Source organism: Saccostrea echinata, unplaced genomic scaffold (assembly GCF_033153115.1).
Source record: "Saccostrea echinata isolate AGI-Se365-2 ecotype Australia unplaced genomic scaffold, CSIRO_AGI_Sech_v1 ptg000001l, whole genome shotgun sequence".
NCBI classification, from domain to species: domain Eukaryota; kingdom Metazoa; phylum Mollusca; class Bivalvia; order Ostreida; family Ostreidae; genus Saccostrea; species Saccostrea echinata.
In genome coordinates this window covers 42,950,472-42,974,344 of record NW_026889750.1, presented here as the reverse complement: position 1 = coordinate 42,974,344, position 23,873 = coordinate 42,950,472, and the positions used below count along the sequence as shown (strand labels likewise).

Here is a 23,873-nt window from a genome sequence, read left to right as displayed (position 1 = left end):
CAGTGGTTCTTGAGAAGAAGATTTTTTAATGACCCCACCCTATTTTTGTCTTTTCTTGATTATCTCCCCTTGTAAGGGGACTTGGCCCTTTATTTTAATAATTTACACTCCCTTTCACCCAATGATACTTTGTGCCAAGTTTGGTTAAAATTGGCCCAGTGGTTCTTGAGAAGAAGTTGAAAATGTGAAAAGTTTACAGACGGACGGACGACAGACAACGGGTGATCAGAAAAGCTCACTTGAGTTTTCAGCTCAGGTGAGCTAAAAAGTATCGATGCTTAAATCGTTAAAATATATATACATGAATATAGTTTTAAAATATATATTTGGTCAGACGCGTACCCCAGAAGAGAGAGAGAGAGAGAGAGAGTTGTCCATAGAAAAAAAACTAACCCCCCCCCCCGCCTCAGCAAATTATTTGATTCGTATCATATTGTTGCGATATGTATTTTATATTATCATGCTTATATAACCAAAACCTTTATTGAATCGTTGCAAAATACAAAATAAATCGTTAATAATTTGTAATTTTTCTGCAACACATTGATACCTTTTGAAAGATCTTTGAGAAACTAAATTTCAATTACGCTGTCAAATGCTATGATATTCAAGTACATTATATACGATTTAAAATACAGTATTAATTCTTTGGTTGATAACATATTTATTATATTTGTTGTTGAGCTTTAGAAAAGGGGTTGACGATAAGAATTTATCGGAATATGAATATCTGCACAAACATTAAGTCTTCACGGAAGTTATAACTTTGTGTTAAAACAATATTACTTTAAATTCTCTTAATTTCTAAAGAAAAACGAGAAGAATGTTTCTTTTTTACACCCAGGAAAATTAATAAATTCCTTGGAAAAACCCAGGATAATAATCATGGTCATACGTTGTCATCTAAACAGACATTCACGATAAATATGATGCACGCCTCCTGCTCTTAGCCCTAAAGACGTGATGACAAACTAGTATTGGTGGATACAGAGGAGGGGATTGGACACCCCTTATTTTTTGCCAAGTGGAGAGAGGGGGGGGATATTTTTTTTTTTCCTGGAATAGGTATTTTTACGTCTGGCACGTACGTTTGAATATAAAGTTGTAGTTCAAAACAGCTCGATCGGCCATAATCTCTGCCCATATATAACTTGCTATAGATATAGTCCGGCTCACATATTTCCTTTCCTTAATTTACCTTCTCTTTTTGTGAGAGAATGGTAGAAAATATTCTACTTATCTTAATATATGATAAAAAAAAAAAAACATGCGAGGTTCAATTTGATATCAGATTCCGGCGATCTTTGACTACATACCATTTTCGGATCATCTTTTGAAGGAACTAACTTTATAAGTCATTAAAGGGAGTATGCATTAGGTGGGTATAGGTTTTTAGGAAGTTAAAAAACAAACACAAATTTGTCAAATTCTCAACAATTTTTCTCTGTATTATTAGGGAAGTATATATTGCAAATCCATTCAATTTTAAGACTACAGTTTTTTTGGAATGTATTTGTTTGTATTCAATCTGACTGGAGGGTTCCTTTTCAAAAAATTAATGGACGTAAAACAAAGATATTTTTTTTACCACGGTCTAAGATTATTTTTCTCTCCCTGTGTGTGTGTGTAAATCTATTGAGTAAAGGGGGGTCACCACACGGCAACCCCCTCCCCTTTCAAAAATTGACACAATATGACACAAGCAGATATAGATTATTCAAACCAGTTGGTTGGATGGGTACACATTTACGATATTTATTCATATGCATACAAGATTGCAACTAATTAGATCTATGCTGATAATTATAAGAACCAAAGTGCTTTAACAACTATGTTCTATACAAGAGCGTTTCCACTTTTAATGTCAAAAAATGCTATTCCCATTCTCCAAAAAATCCCATTTAGCACCCAAACCCGAGACAAGTAACTTTTTAACAATAGGCTCTTGGGCCATAAAACTTAGATGAGTCACTTTTGATCTCGGTCTCACTTTTACCTTACGAATAGAAAGCAGACCGATATGAAAATGAACCGCCTCAAAAACGTTATTGTGTTTTATGTAAAGACGGATCGGTAGATGAAAAACATTTCTTATTTCATTGTAGAATTTTTGAAAACATCAGAGAAACTTTTTTTCATAATGTTAATTCAAATAGAAGTGTAGAACCAGTTGATAATTTAAACACTTTAATGAAATATAATGAAGACAAACTGCCAAATTCTTAAATTTATGCTTTTCAATAAGACAAAAATATCTATACAAATCAAATCAATGTCATGCGCATTCTCTTTTGAAAATAAAATATTGTATACATGTATATACTAAAGTGACATACAGGTCCAATGGGCCGGGTGTAATGTATATATGTTTCTATTGTATCTATTATTGTATTGGAAAACTGTATTCACTTGTCACTATAATAAAATATTTATTTACTTACTTACTTACTTTACAAAAGAAATATATAGGGGAAAGGTAAAATTGAGATCAAAATTGAGCTTTGTGGCCCATGAGCCTGGACTAATAATTTTTTGGGAATGTTAAATGTAGGTAGACTTTTTTTTTTTCGAAATGCCATTACATAATTTCCATAGTATAAAGAATGACTTTTCTTCTACACATAATAGATAGGGATGTGACAATACATCAAATGAGCAATGTATTGTGATGCGGAGTGCCTCTGTACATCTATACACAAATGAAGTACCGACTTTTTTCCTCGATTGATACTTTCCAAAAATATATAATACACATGTTTTGGTTTTTAAAAAGTTAAGTTAGAGTATTTTAATAAACAACAATTTGATTCAGAAAAAAAAAAAAGAAAAAGTTAAATCAGTATCTTTGTTTTATTTTACTTTTTGGTTTTAGCAAGAAAGTATCGAAGACTACTAGAAACAGATTTTTTGAGAGAAAAAAAAATGAAATCTACGATTTCGCTTTTAAAAAATTATTATGTAGCCTATCTCGTTGTAATAGTAGTTGGGCTCATGATTTCTCATTTCATTTTTAGTTGCCACACACATACACACACTACACTATACAAAATGCTGATCCTAGTAAAAATTAAGAAATGCAAGGTGTTGTTCACATGTGATCTTTTCTATTTTACAATGTCTTTTGTTGATTGGTGAACCGTAAACCATGATGCAACCCCACGAGGAAAACACGACGTGATCAGTGAGTATAATATGCCAGTTTATACGTTTACAATTTTGTTTTATACAATAAAATTTATAAGAAGAAAAAAAAGGGGGTAAAGTATTTGTATAGTCTTTAGTTTATGTTCACTTTCAAAACACAAAGTATTCTTTTTATCTCCCTTCCCCACAAATTATTCTTCTTTTACATACTTAAAATTTATTCAATATGTGTAAAATAAAAAAAAATCATGTTAAATAAACGTCTAATTGAAAAATAATTCGAGTATGTGATGTCATAAAATAGCAAAGCCTATAGCCCTAAAGCCTATGATATGATACCGCACACACAAATTTTATAAAACGCGTTTATTTAGAACTTATTTATCTTTATTTTTCATTTAGAATACATTGTAAATATATGCAGAAGAAATAACCTGCGATAAAGCATAATAGTAACATGTTTGTGTTTTGCGATTAAAAAAAAATATTGTGTGTGTGTGCCCCTTGTATATATAACCCCATGATTATATAACAAATAATGAAGTCAATTATGAAGCACTTTGTAGACGGTTTGTACTTTTTTGATGATGCAATATGCCATAGCACGAAATCGACCTTGATCAGGCACAGGTATGATATACCTTTTAAAGCTAGGTTGCTTGAGGTATTTGGTGCGCTTCAATTGTACAATAACTGAAAATAGAAAAATATGTATATAGTTAAAATAATACACGATTTTTGTTTCTTCAAAAAGTTTGGCTATATAAAAAAATGAAGGGATTCACTTTCCCATTTTCGGTTAACTATCATCCCGCCGGGGCCTCTTTTGATCTTATGAATGAAGAGGTGATGATGCAATTAGGATCACGTGGTTTATTTACATATCAATCATAACCAATCAAATGCTTCCCGAACGATTAGCGCGAACAGTAGTATCTGCAATGGACGACGTAAACACAGCAGCTATTTCAGTATGGGTGCATGTTTTGTTAATTTTATTGGTACATCCATCTCAAGGAAAATTCTACCGGTGGGGAAACGGTGACAAAAGTGTTGTAAAATTAGATTTTAAAAATGTCGATCCTCAAAATGACAATTTTCTTAGGTTTAAACGCGAAACAAGCAGTGGTTCAAACATTACTACGGACAGTAGCATGGGACACCGTGTGATTAGCAACAAGTTTATAATTCCCGATAAAAATCATACACAAGCTGTCGTTCATTGGTCGGGAGAAGGAAGCGATGTAAGTAAAAATATTATTGATTTTTATGAAGTAATTATAAATATTAATGCACGCGAAAGCCCAATTTTATAACGGGATTGGCATGTAAACAAAGAGTTGACCTAGAGAGTGTGCGCACGTGTGACGTTAGGTAACGGCATGTTAATTCGACTTAATCAGTATGAATAGGCTTTGTTCTGTTATAATAAAAAATATGATTTTAAGCACATGAAGAAAATGTGTTATGTAATACTCTCTGAGGTATAAATATTTATTCCACGTGTTGTTGACATCTGCAGATCATTATGATTATACCAGTGCGTCTCATTTATCAAACATGTCAAATGGAACAGATTATTTTTTTTCTTTTTGGCTGTCATTCACATGCAGGGAATCTATTAACATACGAAAAAACAAAAATCTTCGTTTCTTGAATCACAAAAGTAGTTCTTCAATTCATCTGATAAAAAAGTTTTTATACCAGAAAGTATAGCTCTTTAGGTACTTTTGCAGTAATTCCATGTATTATTCTCTGTTTACAAATTAACACACTGAAAAAAAAAATCATTATATTTGTTAATATACATGTAATATGAATAGTTTGATGACAGATATAGGGGGGAATTATACACATATATGTGACTATACAACCACACAAATGATATGTCCCATTTCAAGTCCAGCTCTCTTGGTTGTAATGTGTGTGTATTCATACTGGATTTAGATAAATAGCATGTTACCACACAGTATACTGACAGGGACATCATTATGGGATTATATATGGCTTTTATTCCAGGGTTCAAGGTTTCAGTGTACTAAACAAATAAACTGCATTTAATCTGACTGCATCTTTTGTTTAATTTCATATTTCATTTTTCTTTAAAATATACATGGTGACATAGAGATTTTTTCACTTGTGCTTTCTTTTTTCTTGTTTTTCCCCCTTATTATAAGTTGTTTTTTTTTTTGTCTGGACAAAATGTACCTTTTAAAAACAATTTTTATATAAGCTTTTTAAAGCCTTGTACAAATTTGTTATTTCTATGATCTATGGTATATGTGTCTAATAGTAAAACAGGTAGATTTTTTTGTGATTAATCTGATCTGGAAGTCCAGCAATGGCAGATTATTGGCAAGACTGCATGTTTATCTCATTAGGTTCAAAGAACGACCAACTACGTCATTCCATGGGATATAATCTACTAGGATATGTTTTGGTCTGCCGCTTTCTGAATTTTTGGAAATTTTCCATCAAGATTTATTTAGTACATATGTCTAAGGTCAAAGTTGAAATAAGGCTATGCATTTAAATGTCATTACCATTTAAATGTACTAAAAACAAAAATTATTTTTCAAAGTAGTTCTGTAAGGAATTTAAATGTTTGGTTTCTTAATCTAGTGTGCTGAATCAATTGGAAGTTTCCTTGTAAATTTCAATTAAAAAACAAAACAGTGCAACATTTCAACACCATGCTTGTATACTTTTATAATAATCTTGGATAAGTTAAGCTAAAAAAAAAGTCATGCAAAATAGGCTCTCAAAGTTATATAAAAGATTAAGAACAAAAAACTTCCTATTCCTTGATAAGATTGGTAATTTAAGATGAGTTTTTATCACATTCCGTCAAATTTTGATGGGAATCACTTACTCCAAACAGAGTCACTTGAAATGAGCACACACAAAAAAAACTTTTATTGCTTTTATATCATGTATATCTTGTTTAATAAGATTTCTGCCACATCTCATATATTCTTAGAGGTTTCTACGGAAAATAAAAAATGCTGATGCATATATACACAGTATTCTAGTTCACTGCAGTCTTGGTTTTTATTTACAATATCTCCATTTTAAGTGCAGATCAAGTTCTTGGTGTTCAACAGTATAGATGTTAATATTACAAATTACGATTTTAAAAATATCAGATACTTGTGTTTTATACCTTACAGTTTAATCCTTAACAATTGATAACTTATTTGGACATGTGAGTTTATTTTTCTCAATTTCAGTTACAAAAATGACTTTTTTTCTTTTGATCAGGTGCTCTTTGTGTTGACCAGAGAACAGCGGGGTTATAGTGTAGTAGACAGCACATTCTGGAGGTATTTAATTTTTTACTAAATAACTAAATAAAATCTATGTTTTCTATTTAAACATTTACTGTCATTAAGTGCAGGATTATTTCAAAACTGGGTCAAAATATGGAAGTTTATTTATGGCATGTAACATTCGCTAATACTTGCCTTTAATACAACAAACATGCTAAATTAAGTTATTTTGATTGGATAATTGATAAGCTCAATTCATAAATCAAATTTCTACAAATTAAATTTGATATACTGAGTTTTAAATCAAATTTCTCTAAATAATATTTTTTATTTTACTGCCTTAAAAAAAAAACAAAAAAAAAACGCCCATTTTAAAAATTTTGACTTGTTGAATTAAGCGCAGACACCTTAGGCTTAGCAGGAACAGGCTAATTATAGATGAGAGAAAATTAACAGAACATTTCCTGTGATTGACATGATGCAATACTGCATTCCTACTGGAAGAAGTCATGAAAATCTTTTCTTTTTTTTACAAGGTCAGCAGATTATGGAAAAACATTCCAGAAGATAGGTTTTGACTCTGATGCTGTCCTTGAAATGATTTACAAATCTACCAATGCTTCAGGGAACAAAAAGGTAATCACATTTCATCTTTCAATCACAATGGAGTTTGGTGTGGTAGAGACAGGTGAACAAAATAGAACTAAGGCCTAAAAGTAAAAAAAAAAAAAAATACGAAAGGAAACATATCCTGCACATTGATTATGCACTTTTTTCAAAAATATAAAGGTGCCATGGCATTTTCGTATTATTCTGTGGAATCATTCTAATTTGTGTGTTTGGGGGGAGAGGGGGGTGTTTATGGGAAAACTCAATTTTACTGGTTCATTGGGGACACATAATTTTGTAAGTAACTCATTTACACAGAAGATTTTACAAACTGAAATATTGACAAAATTATTGTTCATGTGGATGTAAATTCATGGATAAGGGTGACTTAAACCAAAAAAAAAAAAATCTACAGACATTGGTCCTCTACAAACAGTGATGATTCCACAGTAATTTATCTCATACCGTTGGAGGTTACATTTATGTGTTGAATAATGACAATCTATAAATATATATATATATATATATATATATATATATATATATATATATATATATATATATATATATATATATATATATATCTGCAGGGTCATTCTTAATTTCTGCATTTCTGGAGAAAGCTGACTTAAATATAACAAAAAATGAACAAAATATGAAATGAAAAATGTAAAGATATGTCAATGAAGCTTTATTAGAAGAAAGTAATTAAAATTATTAATTATTTAAGTAATACATTTGCTGTATGTGATCATCTTTTCCCTATGTATCATCCACATAGGGCACATACCCTATTTCTTGCACCAAAATAGTGGTAAACATGAAAATTTATGTGTTTGGTGTTTCAAAATTATGCAAAGCCACAAACAAAACATTAAATGTAGAGCTATGCATTTTACAAAGCAATTATTTTGGTATTATAGAACAGTGTACGTAATGCCTACATTGGGAATATCATAAATACACAATTTTTTTTTACCTAATTATCGTTTTTGTTTGAACTTCCTCTTTTACGATTATCAGTCATTTATATATCACAATTCTGGAGTTGTAAACAATTGTCAGAAATGACGACTTATCTGAGTGGAATCCATTGTAAATAGGCATGATTCTGTGAAGATAAGACTGCAGTGACCTTGTGGTGACCTTGTAGTTCCCTCGTTTCTTGGTCAGTCTTCTGGTTGTTTGGCTTAAATTTGGTCCTGATCCAGGATAGTCTGGAATTTTACCAAAGCGTTAAATTTTCCTCCAGTCATAGAAGATATCAAACTGTTTATCAAAAAAATAAATAAATAAAAACTAGAGCCGAGCTCGTTGCAATGCAACGAATAGGTCTTCCGTCGGAGCTCCGGACAGGACAGAGCGACCTTGAGTCAAGGTCATGCAACATTTTAAGGTTATAAACAATCCTGTAAGGGGCATCAACTTTCAATGTTTCAACAGTAGAAAGACAGTAAAGGAATGTAAAATTCCCCTGTCAGTGAACTTGAACTTGTCCAAATAACTTTGCATCAAGCCATGACACATTCTGCAGCTGGTTAAGAGCAAACACCATCTTTATGTCACCAACATAAAAAAAAATCACAGTCACGTATTCTTTCAGACTATTCATCCAAAACATCATATTCTAAGTGACCTCGAATTTAAGTCAAGGCCATTACACACTCTGGATGATATATTTATCATCTTTTCAGTGAAATGCAAATGCATGCAATTTTTTCTATTACAAAAGTATAGACCTTTTTGTTTATTTGTTTGTATGTTGTTTAACGTCCCTTTCGAGAATTTTTCAATCATATGGAGACGCCACCATTTGCCGATGGAGATCTGCAAATTTTGACCTATACTCGGCACACATGGCCATTTAGCAGTGAGGGATCTTTTTCGTGCCAGCACCTACTGCCAGACGGGACCTCAGTTTGTACGGTCTCATCCGAAGGATCAGTCTCTGCGTCCCACAGTGGGATTCGAACCTGCGACGTAAGGATCAACTCCATAATCCACGACTCTAGAGCAGACACTCTTACCACTGCGCCACTTGGGTGACTAGACCTTTTTGAATTTTACACTTATATCAGTGACCTTGAACTTGCCTAAATGACCTACGTTAAGGTCAAAAACAACCTTTGAACAAATTATGAGTTTCCAGTGATACCCAATGACAAAGATATACCTGAAAAAGAATATTGCACTTTTCTGTCAGTGACCTTGAACTTGCCAGAAAGACCTTGGATCAAGGTCAAAACACATTCTTGGATCATAAACAATCTCTGTATCAAGTAAAAGCTTCCAGTGATTTGATATAACAAAGTTATAGCATGTGGAAAAAAAAAAAATATTTATCTGCCAGTGACCTTGAACTTGCCGAAAAAACCTTTGTTCAAGGTCAGGAAAACATCTCAAGCAATCTGAGAAAAAGTTTCCTGTGTTCCTCCCACCCCTTATAAATTTATAATCCAGGCACGAATTTTGCCACTTCTTCTGCCAGTCTAGTACTATGTTACCTCAAACCGGTGGATCATAAGCAATCTTTGTTCCAAGTATGAGCTTCAAAAGTTATAACACATACAGTAATCTTACAGTTTTCTGTCAGTGACCTTGAACTTACAGGAATGACCTTGGATGAAAGTCGTGTCAAACCCTTTAATTTTGTCATACGCAATTTCTGTATCAAGTATGATACTTGCTATTTTTTTCCAATGACCTTGAACTTGCTGGAATGATGTTGGATCAAAACCATGACACACCTTCGGATCATTAGTAATCTTTGTACCAAGTATGACCTTCCAGTTTCTTCATAACAAAGTTATAATATCCTTGGCGAACTATCACGTACAGACGGACAGCTAGGCAGACGGACAGTGAGATTCCAAAAGACTCAAAACACCCCCACCCCAAACCCACACACTTCGTTTGGGGGGATATATAAATTCCTTTGTTAAATTATGAAAACTCTTTCCGGCCCAAACCTTCTCCCTGGAATCAATATTTGAAAAAAAAATGAATGTATGCTATGTTGGAAATTTTCTCATTCTAGTCCAGGGATTCTTGAGAATACTATTTTCAAATGACCCCATGCGCGGATCTAGAGGGGGTTGGGGGCAGTTAAATGTATATACTAAACAAGAGGCCCATGGGCCACATCGCTCACCTGAGTAACTTTGGCCATGCTGTTCATTACCAGACTTCCCCCCTTGTATTCCCTATTGTGGCCCAACCCTACCCCCAGGGGTCATGATTTGAACAATTTAGAATCTACAATACCCCAGGATGCTTCCACATAAGTTTCAGCTTTTCTGGCCCAGTGGTTCTTGAGAAGAAGATTTTTAAAGATTTTTCCTATATATTTCAATGTAAAACTTGAGATTCCCCCTATTGTGGCCCCACCCTACCCCTGGGGGTCATGATTTGAACAATTAAGAATCTACACTACCCCAGAATGCTTCCACATAAGTTTCAGCATTTCTGGCCCAGTGGTTCTTGAGAAGAAGATTTTTAAAGATTTTTTCCTATATATTTCAATGTAAAACTTGTATTCCCTATTTTGACCTCGCCCTACCCCCAGGGGTCATGATTTGAACAATTTAGAATCTACACTACTTGAGGATGCTTCCACATAAGTTTCAGCTTTTCTGGCCCAGTGGTTCTTGAGAAGAAGATTTTTAAAGATTTTTCCTATATATTTCAATGTAAAACTTGGATTCCCTATTGTGGCCCAGCCCTACCTCCGGGGGTCATGATTTGAACAATTTATAATCTACACTACTTGAGGATGCTTCCACATAAGTTTCAGCTTTTCTGGCCCAGTGGTTCTTGAGAAGAAGATTTTTAAAGATTTTTCCTATATATTTCAATGTAAAACTTGTATTCCCTATTGTGGCCTCGCCCTACCCCCAGGGGTCATGATTTGAACAATTTAGAATCTACACTACTTGAGGATGCTTCCACATGAGTTTCAGCTTTTCTGGCTCAGTGGTTCTTGAGAAGAAGATTTTTAAAGATTTTTCCTATATATTTCAATGTAAAACTTGTATTTCCTATTGTGGCCACGCCCTACCCCCAGGGGTCATGATTTGAACAATTTAGAATCTACACTACTTGAGGATGCTTCCACATAAGTTTCAGCTTTTCTGGCCCAGTGGTTCTTGAGAAGAAGATTTTTAAAGATTTTTCCTATATATTTCAATGTAAAACTTGGATTCCCTATTGTGGCTCCGCCCTACCTCCGGGGGTCATGACTTTAACAATTTAGAATTTTCACTATCCCAGGATGCTTCCACGTAAGTTTCAGCTTTTCTGGCCCAGTGGTTCTTGAGAAGAAGATTTTTTAATGACCCCACCCTATTTTTGTCTTTTCTTGATTATCTCCCCTTGTAAGGGGACTTGGTCCTTTATTTCAAAAATTTAAACTCCCCTTCCCCCAAGGATAGTTTGTACCAAGTTTGGTTAAAATTGGCCCAGTGGTTCTTAAGAAGAAGTTGAAAATGTGAAAAGTTTACAGACGGACGGACGGACAGACAGACGGACGGACGACGGGTGGTCAGAAAAGCTCACTTGAGCTTTCAGCTCAGGTGAGCTAACAAGTAAAACTGACCATGCCCCCCCCCCCCCCCCTTAGAAAACACGGACCCTTCCTCGAAAACGCGGATCGGTGTTAAAATGGTATGAAAAGTCTTCGGTATGAAGGTTTAAAGTCAACGAACCCCCCCCTCCCCCATACACACACACAAACACACACATGAAATAGGTTTTTCACGTTTGGGAAAAGAGTTTCTTTTTTTGGCTCGTCAAGAAATTTCTGGGTTGAAATATTTTTTTTTATTGGGATCCCCTCCCCTCCCCCCCCCTCCGTGGAAAAAAATTCCTTGATCTGCGCCTGGACCCCATCTAATTTTTTCTACATGTATCCGTTAAAAGAGGATGTGACCCTTCATTTGAACAAAACTTTACCAAAAATATTCTGTGTTAATTTTCGTTGTTATGGTCCAGTGGTTCTTGATAAGATAAAAATGAGAAAAATTTACGAGTAGCTTTAGAACAACAACGACGATAATGCTTATATACACCAATATAGCAAACAAAGATGAAGAATTATGAACAGCAAAAGCTTACTTGGGTCTTTGGCTTGGGAGATGAGATACTTATTAAAAATTGAAATTATTTTGTCATTTTTTTTTTTTTACAATCGACGGGCCTGCATTTCAGAGAGAGAGAGAGAGAGAGAGAGAGACAGAGAGAGAATTTCTAGCTAGGTCTTTGAATAACAGTGAGATCGGTTCAGAAAACCAGGTCCCTAAGAATGTACATGTATATAAAATAGGCAGTGCCTTTCTCTCGGAATTCATCACCTGCTTCTATAAAGCTCCATCCTCACTTGTACTGACATGTACCTGGTAAAACCAACCGACTGCGAAGGAAAACATTCTATTTATTTCGAGGATGGGGGTTTACGTATAGTGATGAGAGGAAATTTATTCACCTATACGTTCATTAAATATGAAAGATTGCTTCTGAGTATTTGTATACGATCACACGACTTTCGTGTTAATTTATAAAAAGTTAGATTATGAAAGCAAAGAACTAAACTAACATTTGTTGTAGATGAATTAAATAATTATTTAGCCGTTTATAAGGTTTTTTAACATCTGTAAGAACCACTTTATTTTAAAAAACAAATAATTGTCCTATTATTGGCGCCCATGATATATAAGACTATGTGTTTAAATAAAACATAATTCAGATATCGACATCCAAGAGAACAACACATTCTTTTTCAGTGGCGGAAACAGGAATCTTGAAAAGGGGGCCCGACCAGTTTTGTGTCGGGGTAGGGGCCCAAAGCCACATTATAAATTGATTTATTAAATCTTGTGTATATTTTGGATACAAAAGGGGGCCATGGGCGGATATAGGATTTGTGATGGGGGGGGGCGTGGATAACTTCGAAGCCCTGGTGGTGGCCCAGGGCGCGAAGCCCCCGGAAGCTCCTGGGTTTTCGTGAATTTTAAGAGTCAGTAAAACCAGACACAAAAATAGTTGTATTGATTACTTCCTTTACACAAAAGCCTATAAGATATGAATTAAGTTTGTAACTTACAATACTCTAAAGTCTTTGTAGGAATTTCACGTCTGCTTAAGAATAATGTACAAATTTATTAATCATTTGATAATTTTTATTTCAAATTTACTCTTGAGAAAGCAGAAACTTTGTGTATCTCGGAACTTCGTGAATCTCCAAACTTCGTGTATGTCAGAAGTCGTTCTGAATCATTATTATTTCAGCAAGGATGCTAGTCAACCTGATATTTGTATGTAACTCTAATGTTATTCCAAAAAGTGTTGTTGTTTTTTTTAAATTCCATTCACTGACCTACACATGTATCTCCACTGCAGCCAACGAAACAATATAAACAAACACGCTGTAACGTGCAGTTCCCTTTATAGCAGTATGAAATAAACGAGCACAATGATACACAAAGAATATCTGAATATTGAAAAATTAAATATTGCAACGTTTGTTTTTATAAGTATTATACATATATCACAGATACACTGTAGGGTAGGGTGGTGTAATTTCGACCGGTTATTTTTTTTATATTTAGATTTGTTCAAGTATGTCACTGCCTATTACATGTGTTACATTAAAGTTTTAGAATTCATAGAATTTAAAACTAACTATAACAATCTTGACTTCATCACCTTTCGACTCTTTGATAATGTAAGTAATCAGTGTCAAGCCTATCAAAAGAAATTGCCCACTTACCTGCAGTAATTTTTGTAACAAGCTTCCTGATTGGTCAAGAGTTCAATTCCGATGTAGAGTCCGGATAGATTGTGAATTTAGCAAATTCACTTTCTATCTGCTGACTTTACAATAAACATCGTTCAACTTTAGTCGGAATTGTTTCTCTTTGCCAGTTTAGGTAAGCTTGTGTTTTTTTTTTATTTGAAAGTTAAAGATTAGATTTAATTTCATTTTCATTATAGTTATTTTTAATTTATATTTTAATGATTTCCTATAAAGTATTTTTGATACGGAATTGGATAAATTACTTTGTTCATTTGACTTACACTTCATTTTTAGATATCTGAAATGTTTTATTAATTTCAAATTGCTGGTTTCATTTAATGTTCAAATAATGTTTAAAATTATATAATTACATTACTAGCAATCATTTCTTTGATGAATTACTCACGAAATAGTGTTTTTGGAATTTTTCTATTTGTATAAATTTTTGGCAATTTAATTTTACCGCTTATGAATTATGTTCCCTGTTCGGAACTCTCTAGTCAGAGAAGGTAACTAAATTTTCCCGAAGTTTTGTAAACATTGTCTTTGGAGTCAAATGTTTTCTGATTTTATTGTCTACTTTTGATTTTTAACTTTTGTAACTGTAAAAACTTTGATAAGCGCTATGCATGACTGATTTCACGTAACCGATCGATCTTTATTTGTTGTTTTAGTAATCGTACCTTCTCTTAGCGGGTTTCGCTACAGGTTGTTTCAAAAGTTATTTACTTATCTGACATTGTTTATTCGATAATTACTTGTACTGTTTATTATAATTTTTTTTGTGTAACAACTTTTATAAAATTTACTTTCTATCTGCTGACTTTACAATAAACATCGTTCAACTTTTATCGGAATTGTTTCTCTTTGCCAATTTAGCATAACAGTAGAAAAAGCGAGTAGCTATCCTACCAGGCTAATTTCCCCAAACTTCACTGACGAAAAAGTCACTGTGAAACATGTATTACGCTCAACATTTACTGGATTATTTTTCCTTCGGAATACCTTTTATTGTTCAGATTACATTGTGTTATATGTATTATTCGTCATGATATAAAATAAATGTGTTCGATTTACAAGATATGTGTGTTGGGTAGCTTCAACTGCACACGGGGTATTTTCGATCGATGTGCAAATATAAATGAAATTATTCGCGTCATCTCTAATTTAAAAAAAATACATATATATTAATTTAAATTATTCTGTTGTAAAACATAAAAGATTGTGAAAAAATGCTGACAAAAAGAAAAAAAGCAATTTTCAAAATGTACCTAATTTGAAGACATAAGTGCACCAGGTGCCGAGAGACTTATTTACCGATTTATCAAGGCATGCTACAAATATATATATATGCGCAGGCATCTAAACCGCATGTAAACAAAACAGATGATTTTTTCACGGTTATAGAACTAGTTTCTACGGAGTATTCTTGTACATAATATTATCCTAATACTTTTTTTATACGGATGGTGGTCATGATTTTTTTCTGGTAACAAATAGCATTGCGTCATTTTCATTGGTCGAACTGAGTAACCTGCTGACGCCGTATTCATGCCAAGGGTAACTTCAGCCGATTTCTGTTCAGCTGATTTGCATTTTATTTGTAAAAACTAAATACTATAAATTTAAAAGGTATGAATTTAAGTTGCAAATTTAAACATAGTTGATAAATTTCACGCCAGGAATATCCACTGTGTCTTTTTGTATATACAAGATATTTTTAGAGGTGATAAACTGATAATTCCCCGCAATGGTTTAAAAAACTCGTCCGTAATTTTTCGGGCAATAAAGTTTCTTCTTGGGTGTAATTTTCCAGTAAAGAAATAAATTTCGCCTATTATTATCAACATTGATTTGTATATGAAAAATGCATTTTCTTTCTGCATAAAATAGATGTGTGTACACTATAATGGGTTATAAACAAATTATTTTAAGGTATTTATGAACAGTCGAAATTAACCAGGTGGTCGAAGTTACACTCGTCTGTGACCATCCTAACCTATATCCTGACGTTAAAAAAAAGTCTTGTATCTATGTAACTAAATTACTGCATAGTTACACCATTTGATAAATAAATACATCAATCAGTGGATAGGTTTGTAACGTAGACCTTCTGATTTTAAATTCATTTATTTACCTCACTCGGCACACCTCGGCTGATTCGTACCTCATCTGGATGAAGGTGACGGAATCAGCCGAGGTTTGCCGAATGTTATTTACCTTCGACCAGCCTTTAAATATTGCAGTATTTTTCTTTGCATCATCATAGGAAATTGACAAGTGCTGTCTACCCTTCAAACGAAATCTGGAGACGTTTTCCGCTTTGAATAATTATGAGATAATATTCATAGCCTAGGGAATGCAAGGTTTTCAGACTTGATTTTTAAGAAGACTGATACTTGGTCATAAAATAAAATTACCATTTTTTAATTGACCATTAATTATAAAACCAAAGTGTGGCATTATTAATATTAGTCATGTCATATTTTGAAAATTTTAGGGGGGGGGGGGCCTGCGCCCCCAAGCCCCACTTAAATCCGCCAGTGGGGGCGGACTTGCAGAATAAGCGAAATACTCCTGACATTTAATAAAAATCTCAAACCCGATCTAAAACGCGTTGACAAACGCGTTTCCAGACGGTTTTAGTTTTTACGGCATTTTTATAGTGATATGAGAAAAGTCGGATAATTGCTGTTAATTTTAAGAAATAAAGTTCGGCATTTTTCAACCTCGTTCGGTATAATATAATTTACTGATAATTTTTTCCGCTAAGGAGGAACACATGGACGAAGGATAAAAAAAGAGGTATTCTGCATGTACATGTACACATCATTGCTATAATTGTGTACTCGGGATTAAACCCAAAATCCTTCGTTACATTGTATTTGGGTATAATTTTCACATGTTCTCAGGCAGATAGTCATTTATTTTTATCTGTCTAAAGACAATAATTTCAGTTAATAGAGAAATGTTTTTATTTCGTCGTTTTTTTCCCATCCTTTTGGTTTACACGTTTGCTTGTACACAAAAGCGTGTGTTCATATACTGCTGTTTCTACACGCTATCAATGTGATCAGGGAGAACATGATATCCTCCAGCAATTTACTTCTTATGAAAACACTCAATGAAAACATATTAGGTGAAAATATATACACCCATTAGTATCTTAGTACCTTAGTATCGACCTGTTTAATTGCAATGTCACCAACCGTAACGATAGCTGGCCAGGATTTGAATATAATTTATTACTGTTATTAAAACAACTCGTCAGCTGAGTGGACCTATGATTTAAACAGTAAAATGGGGAAATTCCAGAGTTCGAAGTGTATTTATTTTGGGCGCTCTTCCGCACAAACAAATTAAATCGCATTTACGCGTACTTACATGCATGTACCAATAATTTGTGTCATGGGTAAATTCAATTTATTAGATGAAATAAAACAAATGCATAAGATTAATCTTCCTAAACAAAGCGTTTTTAAAACAATCTATCTGATATAACTGACGGTATAAAATAACAAAGAAAATAAAGGGTTTGTGTTTGTATTTAATTTGGAATGAGAACAAATCTTAACCTGTCAAATAACTTATAAAACATACTTCGTTTTCCAGACACTAATTGCCATGCGTAATCTTCACATGCACGGACCAAGAGGTCACAAGTTTGAAATGTATCCATGCTTCTCATTGCGTGAGTTTTGTCAACACATGTCGGAGTAGACTATCTAAGCCAATTGATTCCCAAAGAAAACTGCATAGGAAGGGTTCTTTTTTGGTACACTTTTTAACTGGTAAAATTCATTCGACGCTCGATAGAATTTTCAAATACAAGTGAAATATTGAGGCGGTTAAGTTACATGCGTCCGACCTAGTATTTTGTATGCAATAATATTGTAAGTTAGGAAGAAAATAATACAAACTCAAAAGTACTTAATTTTATTTTCGATTTTCCTGACGATTAAAAATGTGACCTCTACATACAATTATCGTTTTTAATTATATACATCCTGTTTAATGTTCATGAAAGAAATAGCAACTCGTTAAATAATAAAATATATAAGAGAGATAAATAAACTGTTTCTTTAATACGCAAACAAAGTGGTCTTTTCGGCATTCAAAATGCATTGAATTTGAAGTGAATAAGTGAAAGGCACTTAAGACTAGCTGATTAAAACGAGCGAGTGATAATTAAACAGTAAGACGGAATCATATGAAAGATTCGAAATGATTTTAAAGTAATTTTCCACAAAGCGCAATTATCTCAACAATGCAATGTTTATAAGAATAAATATGCAACTTTCTTGTAATTGAGCGAATAAAATATAAATCGAAATGTACTAGCAACTTAATCAAAGATATGAAATAATCTGAAAGATTAAACATATTTATCCACTTATCACTTAGTTAAAATGTATTTGGAATGGCCATTCTATGGTTTGTTTTGTGTATGACCTTAGGTCGCTGGTTCACACGCCGATTGATCCTCGGTGACCTCCTTTGCCACGCACTATCGAAGGAGGGGTTACATAATTGTAAACACATTAGGTGAATGTAAAAGGCGTGTACTTAATGGCTGTGAATAGTCTATGTTTAAAGTTTTGTTTTATTTTCTAACTTTATTGTTTGTTTTTATATGATAAGAAGAAAAGGTTATCTTTTTTTCCCTGTTTAGTAGATTGGTTTATCCAAATTTGAAAACAAACGAAATTAAAGGGAAAGTTGTCAGTAAATAATTTGGAAATAAAGCACAAAATACTTCAAAAACCTGATTCTAAAGAATATTAGCATCTAATATAGCAAGATTTATTATTTATAGTAAGTTTATTTTAATTACACGCATGAAGAGCTCTTGTTTACTTGCTGAATGAAAACACTTACCTGTATATGTGTTATGCTTCTAGCTCATTTAGAACACAAGACTCAAACAAAATAACATTTTCTTGAGATCAATAAGATGTTAAATAACAACTTTAATTACGGCAGCTATTTCGAAATATTTACCGTTTTTGAGTTATAAAGCAAAAACTTTAAAGGGCCCCAGACCCCTAATTTTAGGGGCCAGACCCTTTTTAGTGGTCTCAAATGAAAGGCCTTAAAATTGTGCACAACTTTTATTCTACATGTTTTATCAAAATATTTTTAGTTTAGAAGATAAAAAGGAAAATATGTGTAAATTTTCGCTCTTTTTGGCGTTCTAATTTTTGATCCCTTTCTAGCGCCATTTTGAATACAGAAATTGAAAAACAAAAACCGATGTGCACAACTTCAGTGCTTCTATTATTTAAATTCGGTAGAATTTCTACTCCAGCTTCAGTAGTCTCTGAGCCTTTGTCTGGAAATGAAGCCTAGAAAATTTTCATTTAAAGGGAGATAACCCAAAAGCGGAAGTGGGTTTTTGAAATGTTTGACAGCATTCTGATAGAATTTTGTAACGTCTTTAAACCCTGCAAATTTGAGCAAAATCCGTTGAGAAATGAGCAAGATATGAGGTCTCAAAGTTGGCGTCTAGGAAAAAAAAAAAAAGAATAATAAGAATAATCTTAACCATCAGAATCAGTAGAAGGTCTTCCGCCTGGAGCGGAAGACCTTAATAAGAGCCTTTTACAATAGTAGATATAATTCTGTTGTACAGTAGCAATGCTTAGTTCTCATATATATATATATTCACGATGATAGAATTACACTTGGTGTAACTAAAAAGCACTGGAATAAGAGATGTCAGTATGGTCAATAGCGATGTTGTGAACACCATACCAAATTGCAGTGCATATATCATTTAATGAATTGGTTAGCAGTGGGAAAAGGTCCACATTAAATTCCAGGTTCAAATGTTAAGGTCAAATTTGGGTAACTATTTAGTAAACAGTGGAAAACAATTCTTATTTGAAGTCAAAGGTTAAAGATTGACCATTAATTATCTACTCTATAAGATGAACTGAATGGCCAGAGAGTGGAATGAGACTGATTTCAGGATTAAATAAGAAGTCAAAAGATTTAGCTATTCTGCTGCTAATTTCCTAGCTAGTTTGACAGTGATGTGATTTGAAGGTCAAAAGTCAAGGATGACTGTTCTGTACAAACTTGATGTATATATTTCAAAAGAATGTTTCATTTGTAGGCCTTGTTCTCAAAATTGCTCTTACAAACAAAAGAAACTGGTGCCATCACTGATAAAAATGGATTTACATCTTTGTATAATATTGGATTATGGGTAATTTTCAGATGATTGTGACAGACTGTATCAATAAGCGTCTTTACTTATCCTCGGATGAGGGTTTGACCTGGAGGCGTGTAGACCTACCTTTCTCCCCGTATACCCTCCTACTCCACCCCTCAGAACCAAGCTGGCTCCTCGGATACTCTTTGTTTGACATGCAGGTAAGCCCAGAAAGGAATTTCACAGATTTCTTCTACTTATCTTTGGTATATTCTTTATTATGTTTGTTATTGTATGGAATATTAAATTTTCTATTAAAAAATTCTTAAAATATGTTCTGGAAAGTGAATGAAAATTTAACCAAAAAAATCTCCATAATTGTTAATTTCAAAAAGATACCCCCATCTACAGGCTTGCTAGTTAAATGAAATTCAAAACCCCAGAATGCATGAATTTTTCCTCTCAGCAAAATTGCTAGGGTTCATCTCCTTGTTTACCGTAGACCTTTTGTTGCTGCTTTTACCTGGTAGTTCACTGTCACTCATACGTTGTTGTCTAAGTGCAGTCAGTACTTATGCTGACATTGCATAACAGATTTCCACGACTTGACACTTATCAAAAAAAAAAACATCTTTCATTTAAAAAATAAAAGATGGCAGATTTGTAAATGGTTCAGGTGAAGTTCAGTCTCTTGGAGAAGGGTTGTTGTCCATAGAGTCATCAGTATAATATTTCATGTGCAAATGTAGACAACTGAATAGTGTATATACGTAAAAAAAAAAAATGCCAAAACATGTGCACACTTTCAAAAATGTCATAATAGCAACATGCTGTTTACTACATCACATCAAAATTAAGAACTATTTTAAATTAAAACACTGCTGTATGCATTCTAATATCTTTGTGAAATGTTAAATTGTTGGATCATTTCAAGACATTAAAAAGACTTAATTTAGATATTGTGGTCTTAAATAATTTCATGTGACATTTTACTGTTTATTTTCTGAAGAGAGTTTACTTATGTTATTTGCTTTGTTTTTGTAATACAGTTATTTGTTAGCAGTAACTTTGGCTCAGACTGGACTCTTCTACAAGAACATGTGATGCAGAACTTCTTCTGGTGAGTTGAACTTCTAGAATAAAGTTGAAAAAACTTGGAAAGAGTGACATTATCCCATATTGTGAATTAAACCCCAAACCGAACTACACTGTAGAACTGCAGTCCCAGTTTTGCATACTAAGGTCCTGAATGCTCAATAAAGTGTATACTTGCATATCCTCCATTTAGATGAGAATTCTCCTTTAAGAATTTCCTCAATCATCTTAACTTTGGCTGCATGAAATGATTAGTTCCAGCTGATATATCTTTTCTTCATACAAGCATATGATTACTTTGACATAAGATGGCACTGTGTAGAGATTTTATTGGAAATATAACCCTTTTTAAATGATACTTTGATCGAGCAGGTGTCAAGTATGAAAAATTATGTAAGATTTTTTTTTTCTTTCATTGATTCTTTTGTAGAATTTAGTGACATTTAAAATTGTTATGAATAAGGCATTCAGAATCATGGAAATGCTAATTTGTGATTACATCAGTCTGTTGTAGTTAACTTGAACGGGGATCTAAAACTACATAAATGCCTAGTTATTGTTGTCCTTTCTGGAATTATGTAACATCTGGCAGAACAGTCACATCTGAAAATACATCAGTAAATTTTCATCCATCAAATACAATACACAGAGAGCTTTAGCTGTAGCTAAAGACAAACTGCGTGTCAAACTACTTGAGTCATGTACATATGTGTGTACATCGTCTTTACATTACCAGTAAATCCATACCAAGATGTGTTGTAGGACAACTGGACAGGTCAGGAACAGGACAAAGGTCAAGATTAACTGAGCTAGCTCTTAATATTTTTATTCTTAACATCTTTAGCCTCTTATGTTACCTAGGTGTCAACCTCCTGTAAACTTTACAATTTTCTTTCTGAGATTGATTATAATTAATACATGTATATTAGAAATAAAATAAAAAGACATTGTCATCTCAGTTAAATTTCGAATGTTGACAAACATCATAAAATTCAAATTTAGAATAAAGGAAGTAATTAAATACAAAGTATTTTGACATTTCACCACAGATTACATTAAATGATTTAAATACTAATTGTAAAAAAGCTTTGAATTCAAATTCAAGAAACAGTTTCATTTTTTGTAAGGCATGTAGTTCTTGAAGTGAAACACCAGGAGACTGAGCTAGGGTAACTGAGTTTGCCTTGGTAGAGATTTTAACGAGTTATTGTACTTTTACATAATAAGTAACATATGTTGAGTAAAATTCTCAAGTAGAATTTATTTGAAACCCTCTAGCCTTGGACATAGACGTTCAACTACACTACTTTTTTTTTTTTGACTTGTGAGTTGCTACTGGTTTTCTGAAATAAAACAGCTGCTTTTTAACAACTTTAAAGATTATCATAATTTATGCAAGAAAAGTTTTTTGGTATATGATGATGTATTAGAACTGGCTTTGATCTACACAGTATTACTTATGTCTTGACAGGCAATCTACAGCATAGAAAGCAGGAAAATAAATCACAAAATTAGATTGCCTGTCTGAGAGTACAACTTCATTAATTACGTGTCCTATAACACACAACTTAAATGGCTATTATTAAAATCATTCTGGAATTTTTAGGGCTGTTGACAAAGAAGACCAGAATAAATTCACAGTCCACATGGAAATAACAGACTATCTTGGTAAGGGGTGACGAGTGCATCTTGGTGCCGTTTCTTTTAAAACCTATAGGTGTCACTTAATGTAAGAAGGAATGAGTAAATATTGCCAAACAAGAAACTCATACAGATTTCTACTATACTCAAAATAATACAGGTGTAATAGCAAAGGTAAACCAAGTACCGTACTTTAAAAGTTAATCAAAATCATCAACATGTTTAATTTAGTGGTATTTTTAACATTGCATCGTGCAGTTTATAATGTACATATATCAATTGTTATGAGTAAAAAGACTAGACAATTATTAATAAAGGCCAATTCCTATTTCACAGCTTTTTCTGAGTATAAAGCTTGTATTGCCCCGGCCTGTACTGATGTCACGACAGATAAAAGTCTAGGCACTATCGATCCTTTCTCTTTGTCCGTCCAAAAAGAATATATATTTGTAAAGGTAAATTTCATGTTATCCAAAGTGACAACTTTGTTAATGAATTTTGATGTATGCATTTAATTAAGACAAAATGAAATTTAATTTCATTAGGGAAGAAAATATATTTGAAATGCAATATAAATTGTAAAGCTGCCTCTTGTTATAAAGCCAGTGTGTTTGACAGTTATTCAACACTTTGTGAAAACAGATTTAATGAGATTTATTTTCTTCATTTTCAGAAAACTAAAGCTGGAGAACACAATCCTGAGCTGTATGTCTCGTATAAAAGGGGTCCCTTCAGAAAAGCTCACTTCCCATTGAATGTTCACCCCAGGGTAATGGAAATATGAGGAGTTCTTTTTCAAATATATGTTTGTTGAACAAACTCTATTCTCATTGACTAAATGAAGAAGCTGACCTATGGAGCTTTTATTTTTCAAAACTGTCAAATCCTTTTCTGTAAAGGTTGAGATGTGTATATTTCCTTTGGAATTAGAAATTAAATAACTGTAGTATATATATATATATATCCAAAGGTGAAATGAACTTGGTCTGTAGAGTTTAATTGTACCATCCTTCCAATTCTTAAGAAAATGAAGTTACAGTCAAACCTGCCATAGCAACCCTCTGTATTAAGTGAATTCTTGTTGTATGCGACCATTGAATTTCCTCCCACTGAAGAATTTTCAGCATTTTTTACCTTCAGTGACTCCCTGTCTAAAGCAATGTGACTG

The 23,873-nt window shown here is 33.1% G+C and overlaps 1 protein-coding gene across 1 annotated transcript in view; it reads left to right on the top strand.

Moving 5' to 3' along the window:
• The first annotated feature begins 4,080 nt into the window (after window positions 1–4,080).
• Window positions 4,081–23,873, top strand: part of LOC133192110 (VPS10 domain-containing receptor SorCS1-like) — a 31,514-nt gene continuing 11,721 nt past the window's right edge. Inside the window, exons 1-8 of the mRNA XM_061327981.1 lie at window positions 4,081–4,388; window positions 6,406–6,467; window positions 6,950–7,049; window positions 20,035–20,190; window positions 21,019–21,089; window positions 22,671–22,732; window positions 23,042–23,160; window positions 23,379–23,474. Of these exons, the coding sequence (XP_061183965.1) occupies window positions 4,086–4,388; window positions 6,406–6,467; window positions 6,950–7,049; window positions 20,035–20,190; window positions 21,019–21,089; window positions 22,671–22,732; window positions 23,042–23,160; window positions 23,379–23,474 (969 nt within the window). The 5' untranslated portion in view covers window positions 4,081–4,085. The remainder of the gene's footprint in view (window positions 4,389–6,405; window positions 6,468–6,949; window positions 7,050–20,034; window positions 20,191–21,018; window positions 21,090–22,670; window positions 22,733–23,041; window positions 23,161–23,378; window positions 23,475–23,873) is intronic.